Source organism: Canis lupus, chromosome 7 (assembly GCF_048164855.1).
Source record: "Canis lupus baileyi chromosome 7, mCanLup2.hap1, whole genome shotgun sequence".
In the NCBI taxonomy this organism is placed as follows: Eukaryota; Metazoa; Chordata; class Mammalia; order Carnivora; family Canidae; genus Canis; species Canis lupus.
This window is the reverse complement of record NC_132844.1, coordinates 58,283,615-58,303,143: the sequence shown is the minus strand read 5'-3', so window position 1 is coordinate 58,303,143 and position 19,529 is coordinate 58,283,615. Positions and strand designations below refer to the sequence as shown.

Sequence of the window (19,529 nt, the reverse complement as noted above, 5' to 3'; positions counted from 1 at the left end):
CAGCAGTAATAGTTAACAGATTATGATAATCAGTTGATGTGGGATAGAATCCCAAATCCTTGAAACTCCCTGGGTGACCCAGGTTTTGAATGGCACACACCCAGGGTACAGATTGTGTGAAGGGGAGGTCTCTTCAAGGAAGTGTTGAAGATGACGATCATACATCTACATCCTGGCTCTGGGTGGGGTCCAACCTGCCCCAGAGGCTTCCTAGAAACCAACCCACCCTGCCCTGCAGAAAGCACCCTAAACACCCCCAAGAGAAAGGCCTTTCTCATGGGAATCATAAAGCTGAGAGATTGTTCAACTTTAGAATACCTGATTTTGTAGATCAGGACATTGTTTCCCTAAAATGAAACCATTCACAACCTGGCCAGGATCTCTACTTCACAATCATTTTCAGCCCTTGCTGGTCCCTGTAAATGATACCAACGACCTAGAATTTCAAAAAAAAAGAGGGGGTAAAATCAAGGGCTTTCCATTCTGAATTTTTGGTTCCACCATCAATCTGGGTTTTGAGCTAATCATGAGGGCCTCCCGGTTCTCATGGATCCCTTTCCTTCAGGGACAAAACAAATAACAACATAGGCATTTTTGAATTCTTGGGGATCCTGGGGGCTGCCCAGTGAGCTTTTTATATAAATGGAACAAACCTTCAAAGCCGCCACCATGAAGTTCCAAAGGTCCAGCTAGAATTGGTCTCTGTACCTACTAGTGGGGCAAAGGGCTTCTTTGGCTTTCTAAAGAGTCAATTTGTGTTTCAAATAGCTTTCAGGAACTTGACACTATGAAACTACCTGCTCCCAGGAAATCTGAGAAAGTCCTAGAATAGCTTTCTTCAAGGAGGGCAGGCAGGGAGACTCATCGCTTTGTTAAAGCCCTCGCCGCTGATTCCCTGGGACACAGACCTGGACGCCAAGGTCCAGGGCTCCCGTTCCCGGCCCTTGGTCCGACACTGCCAAGCTCTGAAGGGGACACGACCTCTTTCATCATTCCTTGGGTCTCCCAGAAGACCTGGTATTCCTGCCCAGAGCGGCCCCAGAAACCAACTGAGGGGAGACAAGAAATAAGCTTAGCAAAGCAAATGTCACTAAACGACAGATGTAATTTCTACAGATAATTTTGAAAAATAAACCCAAAGAAGGAAACACCCCGTCAAAGATAATGTAACAGACTTTTGTGGTAGGCTGGGTCAGCTGGGACAGACCACTTACCAAGTGTAAAGTAAGTCACAACCCGTTGGGGTCTTTTTTTTTTTTTTTTTTGGCATCCAAAGATACCAAAGACCAAAAGGTTGTTACCAAGGTTTATGCAGATCTTACACTTTCTTGTGACAATCTCTCTGTTTAATTAGCTTGGAAATCAGGGTGCTTTGCCCCCAAATAACATCTTTCCCATTGCAGGGAACACCTGCGCCTTTTAAATTCGGCTGGGAGACCTCTCGAAGGGCACCAAGGCGTCTCCCCTTCTCAGTTACCTGCGCATTTCCAGGGCAACCGCAGACCGAGGGTATTTTCCCGGTTCGCGAAAGTCCCAGCGCGCAGGCGGCCCGCGGACTCCCCTCCCCCGCGTCCTGGCAGCGCTTTCTGCACCGCCCGGGAGGCGGAGGCCACCGGCCCGCGGGCGCCTCAGGTTTCCCGGCTCCTGCGGCGCGTCGGCCACGGCGAGCACTGATCAAATGCTTCTTTCTTCCAGCACAGCACCAGCGCCTCCCGGCCTCCATCCCTTCCCTCCCACAGCTTGCAAATGAAGCGCAGCCGTTCTGACGGCGGATCGCTGCCCCCGGGGGTTCCCTGTGCTCCGTCCCATCCCGTCCCGGTGTGACCTGCGGTTTTCCCTAGTGCCAGACCCTCCGCACTTCCTTACACTGCCCTGCGGAATCCTGATTGTGGCAATAATAGTAATGCCGGCGAAGGAGCGTTTGTTTTTCTGCTTTGCAGGTCGGTCACCAAGCAAGAAACACCTTTGTTTCCTCCTGCTTTTCCTTCTGAAGTAGCTCTGGGCGGGAGCGAGGGAGGACGTTTGCAGAGATGTCATTTTTATTTTGCCAAGGATAATTGGCAAAATAATATCTCCGTAAGGTGTCCTTGGCTTCCCTTCCCTCCCTTCCCTCCCCCGTCTCCTCCCCCCTCCGCCCCCCCCCCCCAGTTTTAGAAGAAAGGTTCTCGGGTCCCGCCACGTTCCTGCCGTCTCCCCATACCTCGAGACGCCCTTTAGGACCAGCCCAGATCCCACCGGGCAGGGCTCCGGGGCCGCACCGGTGATGCTCCTGGTCTCAGCCCGCCGACTCTCCAGGAAGACCGCCACCTGCCAGGTTGCACCTGACTGCCCGACCCCGGGGAGCCCCGAAGCGAGGCTCTGCTCTCTGGCTTGCAGCAAGGCCACCCGAGGGAGCGCCGAGGCTGAGCCGCGCTCCCTGGGGAGGCTCCGGCGTCCCAGCTCTGTCGGGGCTGCCACGTGAGCCCGCGCCGCCGCCGGGAGCCCGACTGCAGGCGCGACAGGTGCAGCGGGCGCCGGGACGCCCACCTACCTTCACGAAGAGTTCGATCTCGGGGTCCCTGTCGTCCCCGTTAGCTGTCGCCGAGTCCGTCATGCCGTCGGCGCCCGGGGCCAGCGTCCCGGGCCGGGGGGGCGCCCGGGGCCCGCCGCGCTCTGCGCTCCTGCTCTGCGGGCTTGGTCCTCCTGGAGAGCCGCGCTGCTGCTGCTGCTGCTGCTGCTGCTGATGATGATGATGATTATTTTCAAATCAGTTTCTCAAGCCGGGGACGGCGGTGTCTGAGCGATCCAGATGGGTGTCCGGAGAGATCACATGCAACGGAGGGGAAGTCAGAGGGGACGGGGGCCGAGGGCCGGCAGCCGGTCCCCGGAGCAACAAGTGCCGCGCTGCAGGGAGGTGTCACAGGATCCGCGCCTGTCAGCGATCCCCGCGTCGCCGCCAACGCGCCCAAAATAGCCCGAGGCCGCGGGGCGGGGTCAGGGCGGGGCGGGGCGGGAGGGGCACCCCGCGAGCGCGGCCTCTGCCCCGGCCCGCGCCCCCGCCCCGCAGGACCCCGGGCGCCGCGGAGCCTGGCTGGCACCACCACCCGGGCCGGGGGGACCTTCTGGGAAAGGTAAAGGGCGGGAGCAGGAGGCCCGGCGAGGTGGACGAGAGGAGAGGAAAGATGGCTTTAGGTCTTGGGTTTCATTCGTGATGCGTTAGCTCCTCCGCGCTGCGCCGCTACCCCCGTCACCCCCCCCCCCCCCCGGGAGCCCCTGCCTGCCCCGCCGAGCTCAGAGTGGGGAGGAGCCGAGGGGAGGGGGCCCCGAAAGCAAGGACCCCGAGTACCAGCCCCCCTCGCGCTGGGCAAACAGAGTAGGGGATGGGCAGGGCCGGTGCGTGAGGTGCAGGGTGAGCCAGCCTGGTCAGGGGCGGCCGGAGCCAAGGACCCGTGGCTCCCTCATCTTCGGCGCTTGCTTTGTCTTCCCTTTCTTTCCCTTTTTCTCTTCTTTCCTTTCCTATTCTTATTTCGGTTCTGTGTTTTGTAGTGAAGTGTGATACGCATACGGAAAAATGCACATGTCATGAGCGTCCAATGACCTGAAGCCATCCATGCAGGCAGCACCAGATGAAGAAATAGAGTCTTAACTATACTCCAGAAGCTTCTCCGGGTCTCACTTCTCTTCCTCCCCCTCCCCCCGTCTCCCTCTTCCACCAGAGTAACCATTATCCTGAGTTGTGACAACACAAGTTAGTTTTGCCAGGAATCTTAGAATAGAGGCGCTGTATACTCCTTGATGTCTGGCTTCTTTTGCTCACCATGACACTTGTGAGATTCATCCATTCTGTTGTGTGTAGTTGTAAATCATCCATTTTCGTGGCCCCGATTTATGTATCCATTTTTCAGTGGATGGACATTTGCATAGTTAACTACTGCCATGGATACTGCTGCTATGAGCATCCTATCAAACATCCTTCGGTGATACATAGACACTTTTCTCTTGGGTATATACTTACAAGTGGAATTTATAAGTTACCGAGTATGAGAATGTTCTTCTTGAATAAATATTGCCAGATGGTTTTCCAGAGTGGTTGTACCAATTTGCATTCCCATCTTTCATTTCTTTTAAAAATAGGTACAAAATCTTTTACATCTGAAATCTGGTCAGTTGTTGTTTGTTTTCTCTGCCTTCTCTTTAGCTAATCCTGTTTGTGCTCTGGCTTGCCTTGCTCTCAAATATGTATGTATTTCCCAGCTTTGTAAGAAAATAAATTAGTCAATAAGAAAAACAGGTAACAGTACTTATTATGTACCAGACAAAAATGCTCAGCACTCTACCATCTTCACTTGTTGAGTCTTTACAAATAGTGTTATGAGGCCTGGGTGGCTCAGTGATTGAGCGTCTGCCTTCAGCTCAGATCCTGATCCCAGGGTCCTAAGTTTGAGTCCTTCATCAGTCTCCCTGCAGGCAGTCTGCTTCTCCCTCTGCCTCTGTCTCTGCCTCTTTCTGTGTCTGTCATGAATAATTAAATAAAATCTTTTAAAAAATAGTGTTATTATCCCAGTGTAACAGAGGCTTAAAGTATTTAAGTAACTTGTCTCTAGTCACCCAGCTAGAAAGTGGTGGATTTAAACACAGGAAGATTGAGCCTGTGCTCTCAGCTCCTCTGCTAACTGCCTCTCCCTATCTTAGTACACACTGGGTAAGTCACTTTGAAGAAACAATGACACTGTCCTGGTCTGAACAGAGATTAAGATCCATTTCCAGATTATAGTCACATGGAAAGAAGATGAAGCCTGTCACATGAATTGGGCAGATGCAAGAGCTACATAAATCAGCCTGTAGACAGATTCTTCACCACAGTTGGAGTGGGTAGAGGGAAAGGCCTCGTAAAGCAGAAGGCACTTGGGCTGAAACTTCCTGAATAGGTGGGCATCTAACAGGCGGAGAAGATGGCAAGGTATCCTAACTGCCCTTTATGGCAGGCTGTTTCTCCATAAAGTCCAAGTCCAAATGCTTTTCTCACTGAAGAAACAGTCATCAAACCCAACTTTGTAACCCTCACAGTATGCAACAGCTCAGTCAAAGGGAGGTTTCATCCCTCTCCCCTCCTCCTTGGTTTCAGTCTTACATCACCAAAGCCTTTAGAGAAACAGTCACCTTCACAGCTGTACCTTCAGAGCCAGTGACTGCATCTCCGGGAAGGACAAGGGTACAGAGGGTGGCTGATACCTTTACTGAGTGCTCATCGCTTCCCCACTCTGGACTCTGGACAGTATTTGCAATAACAATGTGGCAGAGGTAAATAAAATTATATGCATAAAATGCCTCTGAGGGTTATTTATTTTTAGATGAAAGATGCTTTACATGTGTGATCATTTTCTTGGCTATGATCTAAACAATGTCTGGTATGACCTCCACTCTCCTTAATTCCAAACGTAGCAGAGTTGGCTTCTATTTCATCTTCTCCAAATATCTACTGCTTATTGAAAACAGACCAGTTGCCTTTTAATTTTTAGATAATATCTTCCATTTGGACATCCCTTCAGACGACCAGTAGTTTTGATATAATAAATGTTCATGTTGAAAAAAAAAAAGGCAGTTTCAACGATAAAATATTTTTGTGCATATTTCTAGTTTTCAATTCCACACTCTACTTTAGTTCAGGATAAATAGTCTTCATTTTGTACCCTTTAATGTCACATCATAATTGGTTAGAGTCAATTATAGCATTGTCCAGAGAAAAACACCTCCTTGATCATACATAGACTGTACTATTTTTTTTCATAGACTGTACTATTAATAATCATAGTTTCACAAAGTTGGTGCAAGTTTTGGATAAACATTTACCAGCAAAGGACTTCAAAAACCTATTTAGTGCTCACTTTGGCTGCACATATACTAAAATTAGAACAATACAGAGAATATTAGCATGGCCCCAGTGAAAGGATGACAAGCAAATCTGTGTAATATCTATACTTGTGTATGACTGTGCAAAGCAAAAATTATAAAATGTCTTATGGGGTTTTAAATATATTCGGATTCCATGATAAGACATAAAGGGTGGAGGTAAAGAGATTTACATAGTGGTAGGGTTTCTATACTTCACTTGAAGTGGCAAACTATGAACCATAAGCAGATTAAGGAAAGTTACGTATGTGTGTTGTAACCACTCTGAAAGCAACAAGTAGAAAAGTTATAAAGGAGATACAAAAAAAAATCCAATAGATATATTAAAATGTAATGGGAAGAAATCTTCAAATAATCTAATAGATTTGACAGGGGGAAAAAAGAGAGCAAACATAAAACTTACTATAAAATGGCATATTTTCCCCCTCTGCCCTTTTCCTTGCTCATGCTCTCTCTCTCTGTCTCTCTCCAAAATAAGTAAGTAAATAAATAAATAAATAAATTCTTTTTAAAAAAAGATATAGCATACCTAATTCCAGAGCCTCAAAATACATGAAGCAAAGCTGACAGAATTGAAAGTAGAAAGAGACAAATCACAGTTATAGTTGGAGACTATAAAACTTTTTTTTTTCAAAACTTTTCTCTTAGTAATTGATAGCACAGATAGACAACAACAACAACAAAATCAGTAAGAATAAAAAAGGCCTAAGTAATACTACCAACCAATTTGGCCTAATGAACTTTTGTAGACTATCCCATCTAAATAACAGTGGAATACACATTATTCTCAAGTACATATGAAATAGTCACCGAAATAAATCAAATTCTGGGTCACAAAGCAAGGGTTACATTTAAAAGAATGAAACAATACAAAATACATTCTCTGCCCATAATAGAATCTATTACATCAATAAAAAATGTTTCTGGAAAATCTCTAAATATTTGGAAATTAAGCAATTCACTTTAAGAAATTTGTTGGTCAATAAAGACGTCTCAAAGATCATTGGAAAATATTTTGACCTGAATGTAAATGAGCATACAGTGTATCAAAATTTACAGGATGTAGCTAACGTAGCACCTAGAAAGAAATTTATGTTTGAAATGTTCTTTTTAGAAGGAAATCGTGGTCTCAAATGTAAGCTTGTACCTTAAGAAACCAGCAAAACCGAAAGCAGGAAGGAATAAAATAATAAATATAAGGGAAAAAAAAAACTAATGAAACTGAAACAAGATAAAACAATGTAGAAAACCAATGAAACCAGAAGCTAATTCTTGTAAAAGACCAATAAAATTGATAAAAATTCTAGCTAGAGTTTTGAAGAGAAAAAGAGAGAAGTTATATATTATTTATCAGTTTCAGGTACAAAAGATGGGCTAGCACTACAAAATTCAGTCATAAAAGGATGATAATGGAATAATATAGGCGACTCTCTGCATGCAAATTAAAGACTTGAAAGAAAAGAACCAAATCTTGAAAGGCAAACTAACAAAACTCATTCGAGAAGGAAGAGATAAAATGAACAGCCCCATGTACACTAAAGATATTGAATTCATAGTGGAATATCCTCCCTACTCAAAAATACCTCCAAGCCCAGAGATCCTCATTATGAAGTCAACCAAATCTTTAAGAAAGAAATAATACCAATTCTATACAATCTCTTTCAAAATTAAGTAGAGGAGGAAATCATGAACCTGCATCCAGAATTTGTAAAGGATTTTTACAGCTCAAAAATAAGAAAACAAACAACTCAATTAAAAATTAGCAAAAATCTGAACAGACATTTCATCAAAGGAGACATGCCAATTGGCAAATCAGCACATCAAAAGATGATCAGCATCATCACTGAGTAGAGAAATACAAATAAAATTATAACATAGTATACCTACTAGAATGGTGACAATAATACATGAATGATAACCCCAGGTGGTAGCAAGGATGCAGAGTATCTGAAACTCCCATACGTTGTCAGTGAGGATGCAAAGCTGTACGGCCATTCTGACAAAACTGTTTGGTAATTCCATATAAAGTCACATATACGCTAACCGTAAGACCCACATGTCATCTCTCAGGTGGCCAGCGTCTCCCAAGTGTTCCCTAGGATAGAGCAATGAAAACAGGTTCTCACAAAAACCTGTACATGAATGTTCATAGCAGCATAATTCATAATTGACACAAACTGGAAACAACGTAAATGTCCCTCAATAGCTAAATGATTCAAGAATTGTGGTACATCCATACAATGATAGAGCACTTAGCAATAAAACAAAATGAATAAGAACAAAACATGGATGAATCTCAACTGCAGTATAAGAAGTGAAAGAAGCCAATCTCAGAAGATTACATACTGAATGATTCCATTTATATGACATTCTGGGAATGTCTGCAAAATTATAGCAATGGACAGCACATTAGTGGCTGCAGGGTGTTGGGATTGGCAGGGGAATGAGACTACAAAGGAGTAGCATAGGGAATTAGTTCAGGTGATCCAACTATTCTGTATCTTGTTTGTGGTGGGGGTTATAGATTAAAACATACAGGACTCTACACCCAAAATGAGAATTATCTGTATATAAATTTTTCAAAGGATCAAGACTCTTAAAAACTTCAAAAAAATGTGAAGCCATTAGATTTTATTTTTTTATCCCCTTTCCTCACATTCTTCTTTTCAAATCCTTAATATCAGATCTCATCTTACCATTGACTTCAGATATATAAAACGAACATTTTATGAGACCTAGTATTTCTAACTATAGTCAATCAATAACGTAGAACAAACCTTCATTGAAATAAAAAATAAAACAACAAAATAAGCATATGTAGACTGAGAGAGCGTGTGTGTATGTGATAAAAGGACATTTATTATGAAATAATGATGATCCTTTTAGGGAGATTTTTTTTGTTGTTGTTAGAAATGTTCACGTTGTCCAGTACCAGAGTATAAGCACATCATTAGATACAAGCTCCAACTTTTATGTACCTAATGATATTTAGTTGAACCCCTTCACTCTGCCCAGGGTAGCAGCTATTTCTAAGAGAATTAGATTGTCCCACTCTTACACTCTTTACAGAGGCTCTCACAGACAATCCCAAGGGCTTGAGGTTCAAGCTGAAGGGACCAGCAGGATTTGATGACAGCTGCAGAAGTTACACAGTGTCTCTGTGGGAGGACCAGGTTGGGTGTAGACAAGGGGAGGAGAGTCCTAAAGCCATTATACCCACATGAAGTCACAGGTTGGGCTGTGAAGAGGATTAGGGTGGGTTGCTAGCTCTATCTATTCCTTTATAAACTATTGTGCCCTTGGGCATGCCTAAGGTTACCATCAATCCTGGTCCCCACAGCAGTCTGCCTCCAGTCTCCCAGGGAGATGCCTGGGAGTGGGCTGGACTGAAGCCAAGCCCTGAGTCCTTGTCAACAACCATCCCTCACCCACTGATTCACTCATTGCTCATTCTTTCCACCAGTGTTTTGGAGGAGTGCTGCTTGTGTTCATTCTAGAACCCTCCGAGAACGTGCATGCATTGTGCATATCACTTCCTGCTGCTAAACAATCATAGATTGCATTTTGTCTTTTCCATGTGAGTGAAAGCTCCTTGAGGACATGTATCCAATTATATGTCTCTTTCGCATGACCCTCAGAACGTAAGGGTTCCCTGCTATAGATTTATAAACAACAACATCCAAAAAACCACTTATAAACAAACTATTCGTAATCCTAGTACAGTGTACATGTTCAAAAAATAATTGTTGGTGGGATGAATTAATGAATAACTGGCAGCTGTTTTATTCAGAGTCCTCCCTGACTAAGGATTCTGTCCTTATTTTACTCAAAGTTTGACATCAGTGAAATGGACATTATAGTGTGGGGCTTTTAAAAAGATTCTAATAATTTTGAAGTAAGACATGAGAAATATTTATGTAATAATAATCATGGTTAACATTTACTAACAGCCCACCATGTGCCGGAAGCTCTGAATCTCTCATAAGCTCACTTCATCACTGTAATAACCCCATGAGACAGGTACCATCAGTCCCATTTCACTAATAAGGAAGCAGAGACTTAAAAATGTTAAGTAACTTGTCCAAGGTCACACAGATAATTATAAATAACACAGCTGGTATTCTGACTCAGGTCTGTCCATCGCGAAAGCCTATCTTTTTAACCACCGTGCTTTCCAGTGTGTGAGAAGTAGGATGAGTTTGGAAGAGGCTGGGATGATGATAGAGACTTAAAAATTGTTTATTGGATTGGAATCAGTGAATGACTGGTCTTGGATAAGGCATGGGTGAATCTGGGAATTCTGGAATCCTCCTTTACTCTGCTTAACCTAAGAGACACCAGAGAAGAACTGAAAAAAAAAAAAAAGTGGCACCAAAATGTGGCACACGAAAAATTTAAAAAATACCTAGCCTCTAGAGAAAGGGAAACCAATGGTAGACAAGCAACCAGAAAAAAGTGATCTGAGGTCATGTTCTGTTGCAGCACCATGAATTTTTGGCAGGATTTACTGCTCTGGTAATTGTCTCACTTAATGGCAAAGTTCATACTTTAGTCACAGCAAGATCACATTAAAATACAACTATTACACAAATATATTTTTAAAAGTCTTGGACAGGATTCAAAATAAATACATGTATAACAAAATTCCCAAAAAGCTGTTGATCCATATTATTTTTATGCACACATCTAATTTTCTTTTAGCCAACAGGCCCATCTTGCCAATTGACCAGAGAGAGCCTTTAATAATTCAAAACAGTGCATGGTGTTAAGAAGGACCCTGCCTGGGGGAGAAGAAAGATAAGGAATTTTGGGAAGGGAGAGTCAGCTTGTCCATGGGTGGGAGGAGAATGAAGAATGAGTTGAGGGAATTGGGGAAATGCCCATAATGACCAAACAGATTAGAATTCTGAAAGGAAAAGCGAAGAGTTGTTACAATGATTGACAACCAGAATCCATTTGCACTTTTGTTAAGGGACCCCTGCACCTTCCTGGAATCTACACTGTTCCGTTCACAGCCCATTAGGTTCGAGTGGAGCTTTGGGGTGGGCAGGTGACTCATGTTGGCCAAAGGGAGCACTGAATCCCTCTGAGACATTGATTGGTTCAAAATGGGCACATGATCAACTTGGAGCCAATGTTCCATTTTTAAAATGAAAAAGTCATGTCTTCTAATAGACTTGCAAAGCAAACTATGTAATGCTGAGTTCATGACATTTATGATCTAGTTGGCAAAGAATCATTTTCTTTAAAACTGTGATTATCTCCACCAGGTGATAAAGTTAGTTGAGGCTGTTTCTATGTAACTCTTAGAAGATACAATATGAATCCTCATTATCATGTGATAAAAAGAGGTCAGACTTTGCTCTGATTTGGGGCTTTTGTCAGAAATGTGCTTAAGAGACAATTTTTCCTTCTGCTGGACTTACAGAGAAACTACAACATGGTCTTGGAGCTGCTTGCATGGTCTTGCCACCACTAAAACAGAGTATAATTAAGAGTAAAGCCAACAGAGAGAAAACAAGGACCAAGAGATGGAGAAACATTATATGTTCTCATTCATTTGGGGAATATAAATAATAGTGAAAGGGAATAGAAGGGAAGGGAGAAGAAATGGGTACGAAATATCAGAAAGGGAGACAGAACATGAAGACTCCTAACTCTGGGAAACAAACTGGGAGTGGTGGAAGGGGAGGAGGGCAGGGGGTGGGGGTGAATGGGTGACGGGGCACTGAGGGGGGCACTTGACAGGATGAGCACTGGGTGTTATTCTGTATGTTGGCAAATTGAACACCAATAAAAAATAAATTTATTATTAAAAAAAAGAAAGCCCAAGTTCTGATGTAGTATTTGAGTGACTAGATCCCTTGGTACCTAAAAATTAATACCCTAGAGTCTCCTGTCCTGAGGGTCACTAAAATCCCCTTTTGGCTCAAACCATCTTGAGTTGGGTTTTTTAATGTTTGCAGCTGGAGGTTTATATCCACAACAGTTAGAACCTGCATGGAATAGAGGGCTATGGGTAAGAGATGGTCCATATGACCAAAAAAAGATCTTAAAAGGCTATTTTAAGGTGGACATGGGTCAACAGCACAGTGATGCACTTTAAAAAGGAAACTGCAGGGATCCCTGGGTGGCGCAGCGGTTTAGCGCCTGTCTTTGGCCCAGGGCGTGATCCTGGAGACCCGGGATCGGGTCCCACGTCAGGCTCCCGGTGCATGGAGCCTGCTTCTCCCTCCTCCTGTGTCTCTGCCTCTCTCTCTGTGACTATCATAAATAAATAAAAATTAAAAAAAAAAAAAAGGAAACTGCATCCTGGGGTGCCTGGATGACTCAATCATCAAGCCTCCAACTTTTGATTTCAGCTCAGGTCATGATCTCAACTTTTTGAGATTGAGCATCAAGCTCCATGCTAGGCATGGAGTCTGCTTAAGATTCTCTCTCTGCCCCTCTCCAGCCCCACTCCTCTCTCTCAAAAAAACCCCAAACAAATGAACAAAAAATGCTAATGCTTCCATAACACCTTATGCAAACCTCTACTCTTGTGCCACTACATTGAAGTTGTTTATGAATCTGTTGCCTTCTAGAGCTAAGATCTTCAAGGACAGAAGACATCTACTCATCCCTCCATTAATCACTTCTTGGACTGTAATCATCACTTTACACATCCACAGCTCCAACAAATCTAAATTTTTGAAAGCAGGACTGGTGTTTCTTATGTGTGTTTCTCTGTGCCCAGCACACAGCCAGCATATGGTATGTGTCTAGATCTATCTGTCCACATGCACTCATTTCTTTGTAAATAACCTAAGATTTTTTTTTATAACTTAAGATTTTATTTTATTCCCAGCACTGTGCTTTGCAGAATATAACATGCTGCTCTAATTCTTAAAGTTTACATACTAAATAATAAAAGCAGTGCTTTTTAATAAGTTATTGGTTCTGATATCTTGATTAAGTGGAAAATGACTCCCTTGCTTATCCCCTTCTCCATGGGATTTGCTCTCTGCCACCCATGACTATTTGCTGTTTATCAACAGATGCCATAGTGAAAATAAGAAAATAAGTGTGGGAAAACACAAAAATGAGCCTTGACTCCTAGATAAAAGGTATGAACCACTAGTTGCAGGATCTCAGGGACTAATAAGTATATGAAAAAGCACACCACTTAGCTATAAAACATATTGCACCAATGGAAGATTTCTCACTTATTTAATTGATAAAAATTTTTAAAGACTTATGTGAAAAATTAGGTAAATATGCAATATGAGTGGTGAGTGTACATTGGTACAACCTTTGGAAATCAGTTATCTATCATATTTGAAGACATAGGGTCATGTGAAGACTCAACAAGCCCATTGATAGGAAACTCCTAAGGAAACAAAGGGTATATGTTCAAAGGTGTTTATTGCATCATTGTTTGAAATAGAAAACTAGAAGTGAACTAAATATCCATCAGCAGATTGATTGGGTACATTTGGTGCATCCATATAATGAAGGATATTGAGAAAAGAATATATATATAGTGACATGGAAAGATGTCAGGATATATTGTTAAATGAAAGAGAAAATAAATTATGGAAAAGTGCATGAATTTATCTCATGTCTTGTAAAATATATAGAATGTTATGGTATATATTGCCTGGAAGGCTGCACATAAAGTGTAAATAATGGTTATTTCAAAATAGTGAGATTAAGAGGGAGAATGTTTCAATTTTTGCTTTTTACAACTTTTACTTCATACATTGGGTTTTTGGTTTGTTTGTTTTTCAAGAAGTGTCTTTTCTAATTAATCCATAGTCAGCTAGACTGTGCATAGCCCTCTTAGTGCTCCCCTGGGCTATGTGAAATCAACCACATTTGCCTTTGGGAAGCCAATTCCCTTTTCTTTGGACCCGTCCCTGGATTCAGAACTCTCATCCCTTACCAAAACTCTCACAATAGCAGGTCTTCACTTTCCCCCTTGTCCCTTCAATAAGCAGGGTACTAAGACCCTTCTACTGCAGTCTTCCTCACATCTGCCCACAGAGAGGAACTTAGTGACTCAGACTGCAGTCATATCTACATTTTAAAAGGGCATCGCAGAAGAAGGCAATTGATAGCACAAAGGCCAGCATTCCAAAAGGGTCTGAGGCCAGAGGAGTTTCCTAGGACAGTCTGAACCAGAATCCCTGAGCAAGCTTTAAAAAATGCATCTCTCTGGGCCCCTCCTACAAACCCTGAGTCTGAGGATGGGGCCAGGAAACCTACTACTTTTGATAAGTTACCTCGTTTTTTTTGTTTTTATTTATTTATTTATTTATTTATTTATTTATTTATTTATTTGATAAGTTACCTCGTGATCCTCATGCCACTGAAGCTCCATCACCATGGAGGCAGAGGGAAAGAAGAGTCTGAGGCCCAGACACTTTCTTGCAGCTCTCCACAGCCTTCGTACTTTATTCTGCACACACAGGAAGACCCACCTCATTGTCCTTGACAATATCAGCACAGGAAACTTTAAGATTTGATTCTGAAAGCTCCATAAAGAAGACCCCAAATACAGAAAGGAGAGATACCAAAGGACAGAGACTTGCATCACTTTGTAAGATGAAATTTCTACCCATAGATGCATTTATCTGTAGATTTATCTCTATCTGGGAAGAGTCTTTCCTATTTTGTCCTTCCTGTGCTGATCATCACTGTAACCAGTAGACTGATCACCACCAATATATCTAATAAGATTAGATAGAGAGCGAGAGAAGAGAAATCCAGTAAGAAAGAAGTTGAACAATTTTTTTTGTCCTTAAATGATATCTGAAGAGCCAGTTTTAAGAATAAGCAGGATACATGGCGATAAAATGCTATGTTAATACAAGGGGTTATTACTTTTTAAGGGTGACATTAGCATGTTTGAGGAAGGCCTAGGGTAGGATCCTAGGACTCCTATTCATCACTTGCTAATAGAACAGAAATCAATCAAACAAACAAAGATGCTACTTGAGAAAATGCCTGAGTAGCTTCTCCCTGTTACTAGAAGATCTTGAAATACCGGGAACCAAATTTGCCCTTTAGGGAGACCCTTCCTCTATCCTATGGGATCAGTGGCTCTAGAACTTGGCTGTACTTGGGGGCTATTAAAATGTTATTCCCATCTCCCATCACCATAGATCCTAATGTCACTGGCCTGGGGTGCAGCCTGGGCACTGAGATTATTTGTAAATTCCTCAGTTGATTCTAATGTGCAGCCAACATTGAGAATGTTGCTTATTAGAGAATCTTCTTAATCCCATACATGGAAGGCAAGATCTACCCTCCCGGAAGCCCTGAGCTGGGAAATAATCTCAACTCAGGCGCTTCTGGCTGAGACATGTAACATACTAAGTATATGAAGGTGGTAGCAGCCTGTGCTTTGGACACTCTGTCACATCTTCAAAACCCACCCCCATTTTCTGCCTTAGCTTCATTAGACAGCACTCTGTGAGCTTGGTACAGGCTAACATTTCACCCCAAGGGCTGCCCTCTCAATTTTCTGTCTCAGATCTTTCCAAAGCAAAATGAGCCCCAAGCTGAGGGAGGATAGAGCAGACATTCAGGCCATGAACTTCAACCTAACAGATGGGCTTTACAGGAGAAAATAGCTCTAAGGTTTGGAGAATTGAATCACAATCTCTGTGCAATGAGCAAATCATCTAACCTCTCCAAATCATTAGTTTCCTTATCAAGGAACAGGGCTACTAACACCTAATATGAGCCATTGTCTTCAGCATTCAATGACATAAAGAATGTGAGATTACTTGATTCAAAGTAGGTGCTCAATACGTTAAGCATTTTCCCCCATATCATTTTACTCAATCCCAAATAACCCTGTAAAGTAATTAAGGTAGACGATATTACCATCATCCTGTGGGGAAAAATGCAGATCTAGAAAGGTTAACTGACAAGTCTCAAGTTTCAAATGGTATCAATGGCAAAAGCAGGACAGGAATTTAGGTGTCTTGGCTCCTAATGGCCATTTCCTTTTTCCTATTTTATATTGTGCTGTGACCTTTGCCTCAGAAGAGAGCAGAAATTTTCAAGTCTTTGACTAATATTAGAAGAAGAAAAAAGAACTAATGAAGCAGAAAATGCTTTCCTTCTAGCAAAAGGCACTTTGACTACAGGCAAGTATAGGCATTTGTTTCAGAATGCATTGTGTACACAAATGTGCTATTTAATGGCTACCTGGCAATTGTCCCGTGCTTCAGTTCCTTTTAAATGACATAACTGCCCCAGCTCCCCCATCAATGCTTGCAGCTCTCCTGTTCTTTGGATTTGTTTGCCTCTGGGTATTCAATCTCTTGGAATTGTGTTTGAAAACTCTAGGATAGACTTGCATCAAGCCTGTGGACAACCTGCATTTATCCTGGGCTCTCACTTTGGCCATTTTGGCGGAAGTCACTGGTCATTTTGCATACTTGGCTTGACTAAGCCACCCTGAGAGTCATTTGTTTGCCTGGGGCACTAGCTGACCCAATGGCTGTGTTTGGAATAAAGCTTCCCCACTCATGGCCTTGCCCATCTCTTCTCTGTGTTCTAAGGCTGCTGAAATCTTACCTTGCCAGGGCAGGGCGTCTGTTCTGACAGTAATTTCTTCCTTTGGAAACTCAGCGTCACTTTTATTTTTTCATTTGGCACTTATTTATCTTTTGGCAATTTATTTATTTTTATCCTTGTTGTTTAATCTTAAGCTGTGTTCTATTATTAGCTTTCCTTTCACTCTGTAAATCTTGTCTCTCCAACCACACTGCAACGTCTTTGAGGGCTAGGGACAATGTTTTATACATTTTTTCATTTGCTCCCAGAGCATACACAGTGCTACAATCATGCTCAGGAAGTATTTGTCAAATAAATAAATGGTTGTTGAACAAATTCAGTGGCATTGCAGAATATCAAGTATTTCATTAGTGGATTCCCAAGGGCTCGAGGCTTATAAACCTGATGTGTTTAATGGTGTAACAGTTGCAATAGCTTGTTTTGAAAATAACATGGCAAGTCTTAGTTTTGGAAATTCCTGCCTTCCAAATTCTCTGTCCATCTCCTTACTCCAAAATTACACATAAGACAATATTGAGGCCTCCAGTATATTCTATAAAAACGGAAAGAATATAGTATCTGATTTTAAGATTCTTCCAGAACAAGCAAGGAAAAATATACCAAAAAAAAAAAAAATTAGTTTTCATCCTTAGTTTACCAGTTCTTATTTAAGCTCTGCTCTTAACATTAAAAATATCTTTTTATCGAAATATAATTAGCATATAACATTATATTAGTTTCAAGTATGCAGTACAATGATTGGATATTTGTATATCTTGCAAAGGTCTTGATATTTTCTGCAGGGGCTGCATTTTACCTCTTTTGCTTCCCACATGAATAGTCAAGGAATTCCTCCATAAGAAGGTCATCACTGTCATTCTGGTTGGTGACTGACCAATTAATTATTTCCTCCTTTACTCAGAATAACATTAAGGAATTATTTTGCAAATGGATATCCAAACCTTGATTTGGCTCAAAAATAAAAAAATACTATCTTTTGGTCACAGTTTATCCTCTGAATGACGTACTTAACAAGCTGAATGACATATTTGATAAGGTTGGGCAAAAAGGTGTAGGTGTGGGGCACCAGGTGGCTCAGTGGTTGAGCATCTGCCTTTGACTTGGGGCATGATCCCAAGATCCTGGGGTCGAATCCCTCACAAGGCTCCCTTCAGGGAGCCTGCTTCTCCCTCTGCTTATGTCTCTGCCTTTCTCTGTGTGTCACTCATGAATAAATAAATAAAATCTTCAAGAAAAAAAAGGTGTGACTACAGGCACATAGACTGTGTTCAGTAAGAAATTGATGAAAGCACAAAAGAATGAATAAATAAGTGAAGGAGTCGTCTCTGGACATCAGAGGGCTTCGTTGCCTTGCTGAACAATTCTTGCCCTTCCTGGGTGTGTACTAGGAATGTGGTCATCACTGTGTGGCTAAGGGTACAGGAAACATACATACCACTGGAGAATCACAGGAAGGACTGATATTTGATCACAAATTCACCAAAAGGTAGATCCCTGGGCGGGTAGAAAGCAAATTGTATTGAGAAGATTAAAGCCAGTGACAATGAGCCTCAGAGTTTGAGGTTGAGACCTGGGCCTTCAGAGCAAACCCAGGACGTATTGTACTCATAGGGCTTACTCACTAATACTAGTTTTTCTTATTTGGAAGAGCTCATTGACCCAGTCTTTCAAGTATCTGTTCTGTGATAGCAAACATACTAATTCTAGAGCGAAGGGGACCCAGGAATAAACCTGATCCAATGATTTTATTTTCCCCCTTTTACATTCACAGATTAAAGAAAAGATGGAGAACAGATGCTTTTATCCAGTTAGTGGCCTGCATAGCTCAGTAATATTTTTGGAATAAATGCATGGAATGTTGGACTCACCTATTTCTGCTGTGACTGCAAAATCTAATCTCCAAACTTCAGGACCCTACCTTTCAGAGAGGTGAAAGGTGGGTCCTCAAACCCCAGGATCCCATTAGTGCTTGGGGGCAGTGCTCTATCTCTGGGACAAAGGGAGCAAACAAGGCCAGCCTTGGGTTGACTTCTTAGAGGTCTGTCTCTGGAATAATTTTTCTACCTTATTTTTTTTTTTTTTTTTATTTATGATAGTCACACACAGAGAGAGAGAGAGAGAGAGAGAGAGAGAGGCAGAGACATAGGCAGAAGGAGAAGCAGGCTCCATGCACCGGGAGCCCGACGTGGGATTCGATCCCGGGTCTCCAGGATCGCGCCCTGGGCCAAAGGCAGGCGCCAAACCGCTGCGCCACCCAGGGATCCCTAATTTTTCTACCTTATACCCCAGTTTTGACTTAGCCAAAGGCAGCACATAGGAGCCCCAGACAGTAGAAAAGGAGAGGAAAAGGAGAAAAGGAAGTTTAGTGCTTTCAAAAATCTCACTTCACATGACAGTTTTTTTTAGAAAGTCAGCCATAGTGGGCGCATCCAAAATTAATTTACATTAATAGTATTCGTGTGCCAGGAGACTCTCTATCTCCCAGATTGGCTCATCTAGGGGCCCTGCGTTTCTGAAATATTTTGGGTTTAAAAAAAATGCCATTGATTTTACTAACTTGGATATTGTTTTTCAAGTGACAGAGAAAATTGTTATAGTATCTGAATTATTTATCTTAGATTTGGCAGTTACAGCAAAAGCTAATGTGTTGGAAAAGATAAATTCACTAAAATTATTCATATCCTGATACTTAGGTGATGAATAACTTCATAATGCCATAAAACCTACGTATTCTTATGATAAAAATACCATTAATTGCTTAGGTAAAAATTTAGTTCCAGATAAAATAATTTTGAAAGGAAAATATAATAGTATGAATAATGGGAAGTTAAATCTGTTTCATGGATGAAAAGCCAAATATTCTTAAAGTAACAAAACTCTTTGTTCATATGATAACAATTAAAGTCTCCATAATATATTTTACAAAATCTGAAACACTGATTTGAAAATTTCTCCAGAAGAACAAACAGGAAAAAAAAATGTCAAAGAAAAAATGTTTTCCAAAAGGATTAATGAGGATTTACTTTCTAAATTTTAAAACAAAGGACAATTACCAAAACAATATTAAA

General features: G+C 42.0%; 1 protein-coding gene, 1 long non-coding RNA gene and 1 other non-coding gene across 5 annotated transcripts in view; 2 read left to right on the top strand and 1 right to left on the bottom strand.

The window, feature by feature from the left end:
- CLIC5 (chloride intracellular channel 5) overlaps positions 1 to 19,529 on the bottom strand; it is a 157,221-nt gene that overhangs the window by 98,019 nt on the left and 39,673 nt on the right. The window contains exon 1 of one of the 3 annotated variants that reach the window (XM_072832798.1): positions 2,531 to 2,944. The exons of 1 other annotated variant lie outside the window; for it this stretch is intronic. In XM_072832798.1, coding sequence (XP_072688899.1) covers positions 2,531 to 2,593 — 63 coding nt within the window. In that variant the 5' untranslated portion in view covers positions 2,594 to 2,944. Of the gene's footprint in view, positions 1 to 2,200; positions 2,404 to 2,530; positions 2,945 to 19,529 lie in introns of those variants that run through there. One more of the 3 variants, XM_072832799.1, reaches the window with a different exon arrangement.
- Positions 2,992 to 4,267, top strand: LOC140636932 (uncharacterized). Its single transcript, XR_012034188.1, has 2 exons — positions 2,992 to 3,110; positions 3,526 to 4,267. It is a non-coding gene; the product is annotated as an uncharacterized lncRNA (long non-coding RNA).
- Positions 5,857 to 5,963, top strand: LOC140637417 (U6 spliceosomal RNA). The gene has a single exon (XR_012034536.1). It is a non-coding gene; the product is annotated as a U6 spliceosomal RNA (small nuclear RNA).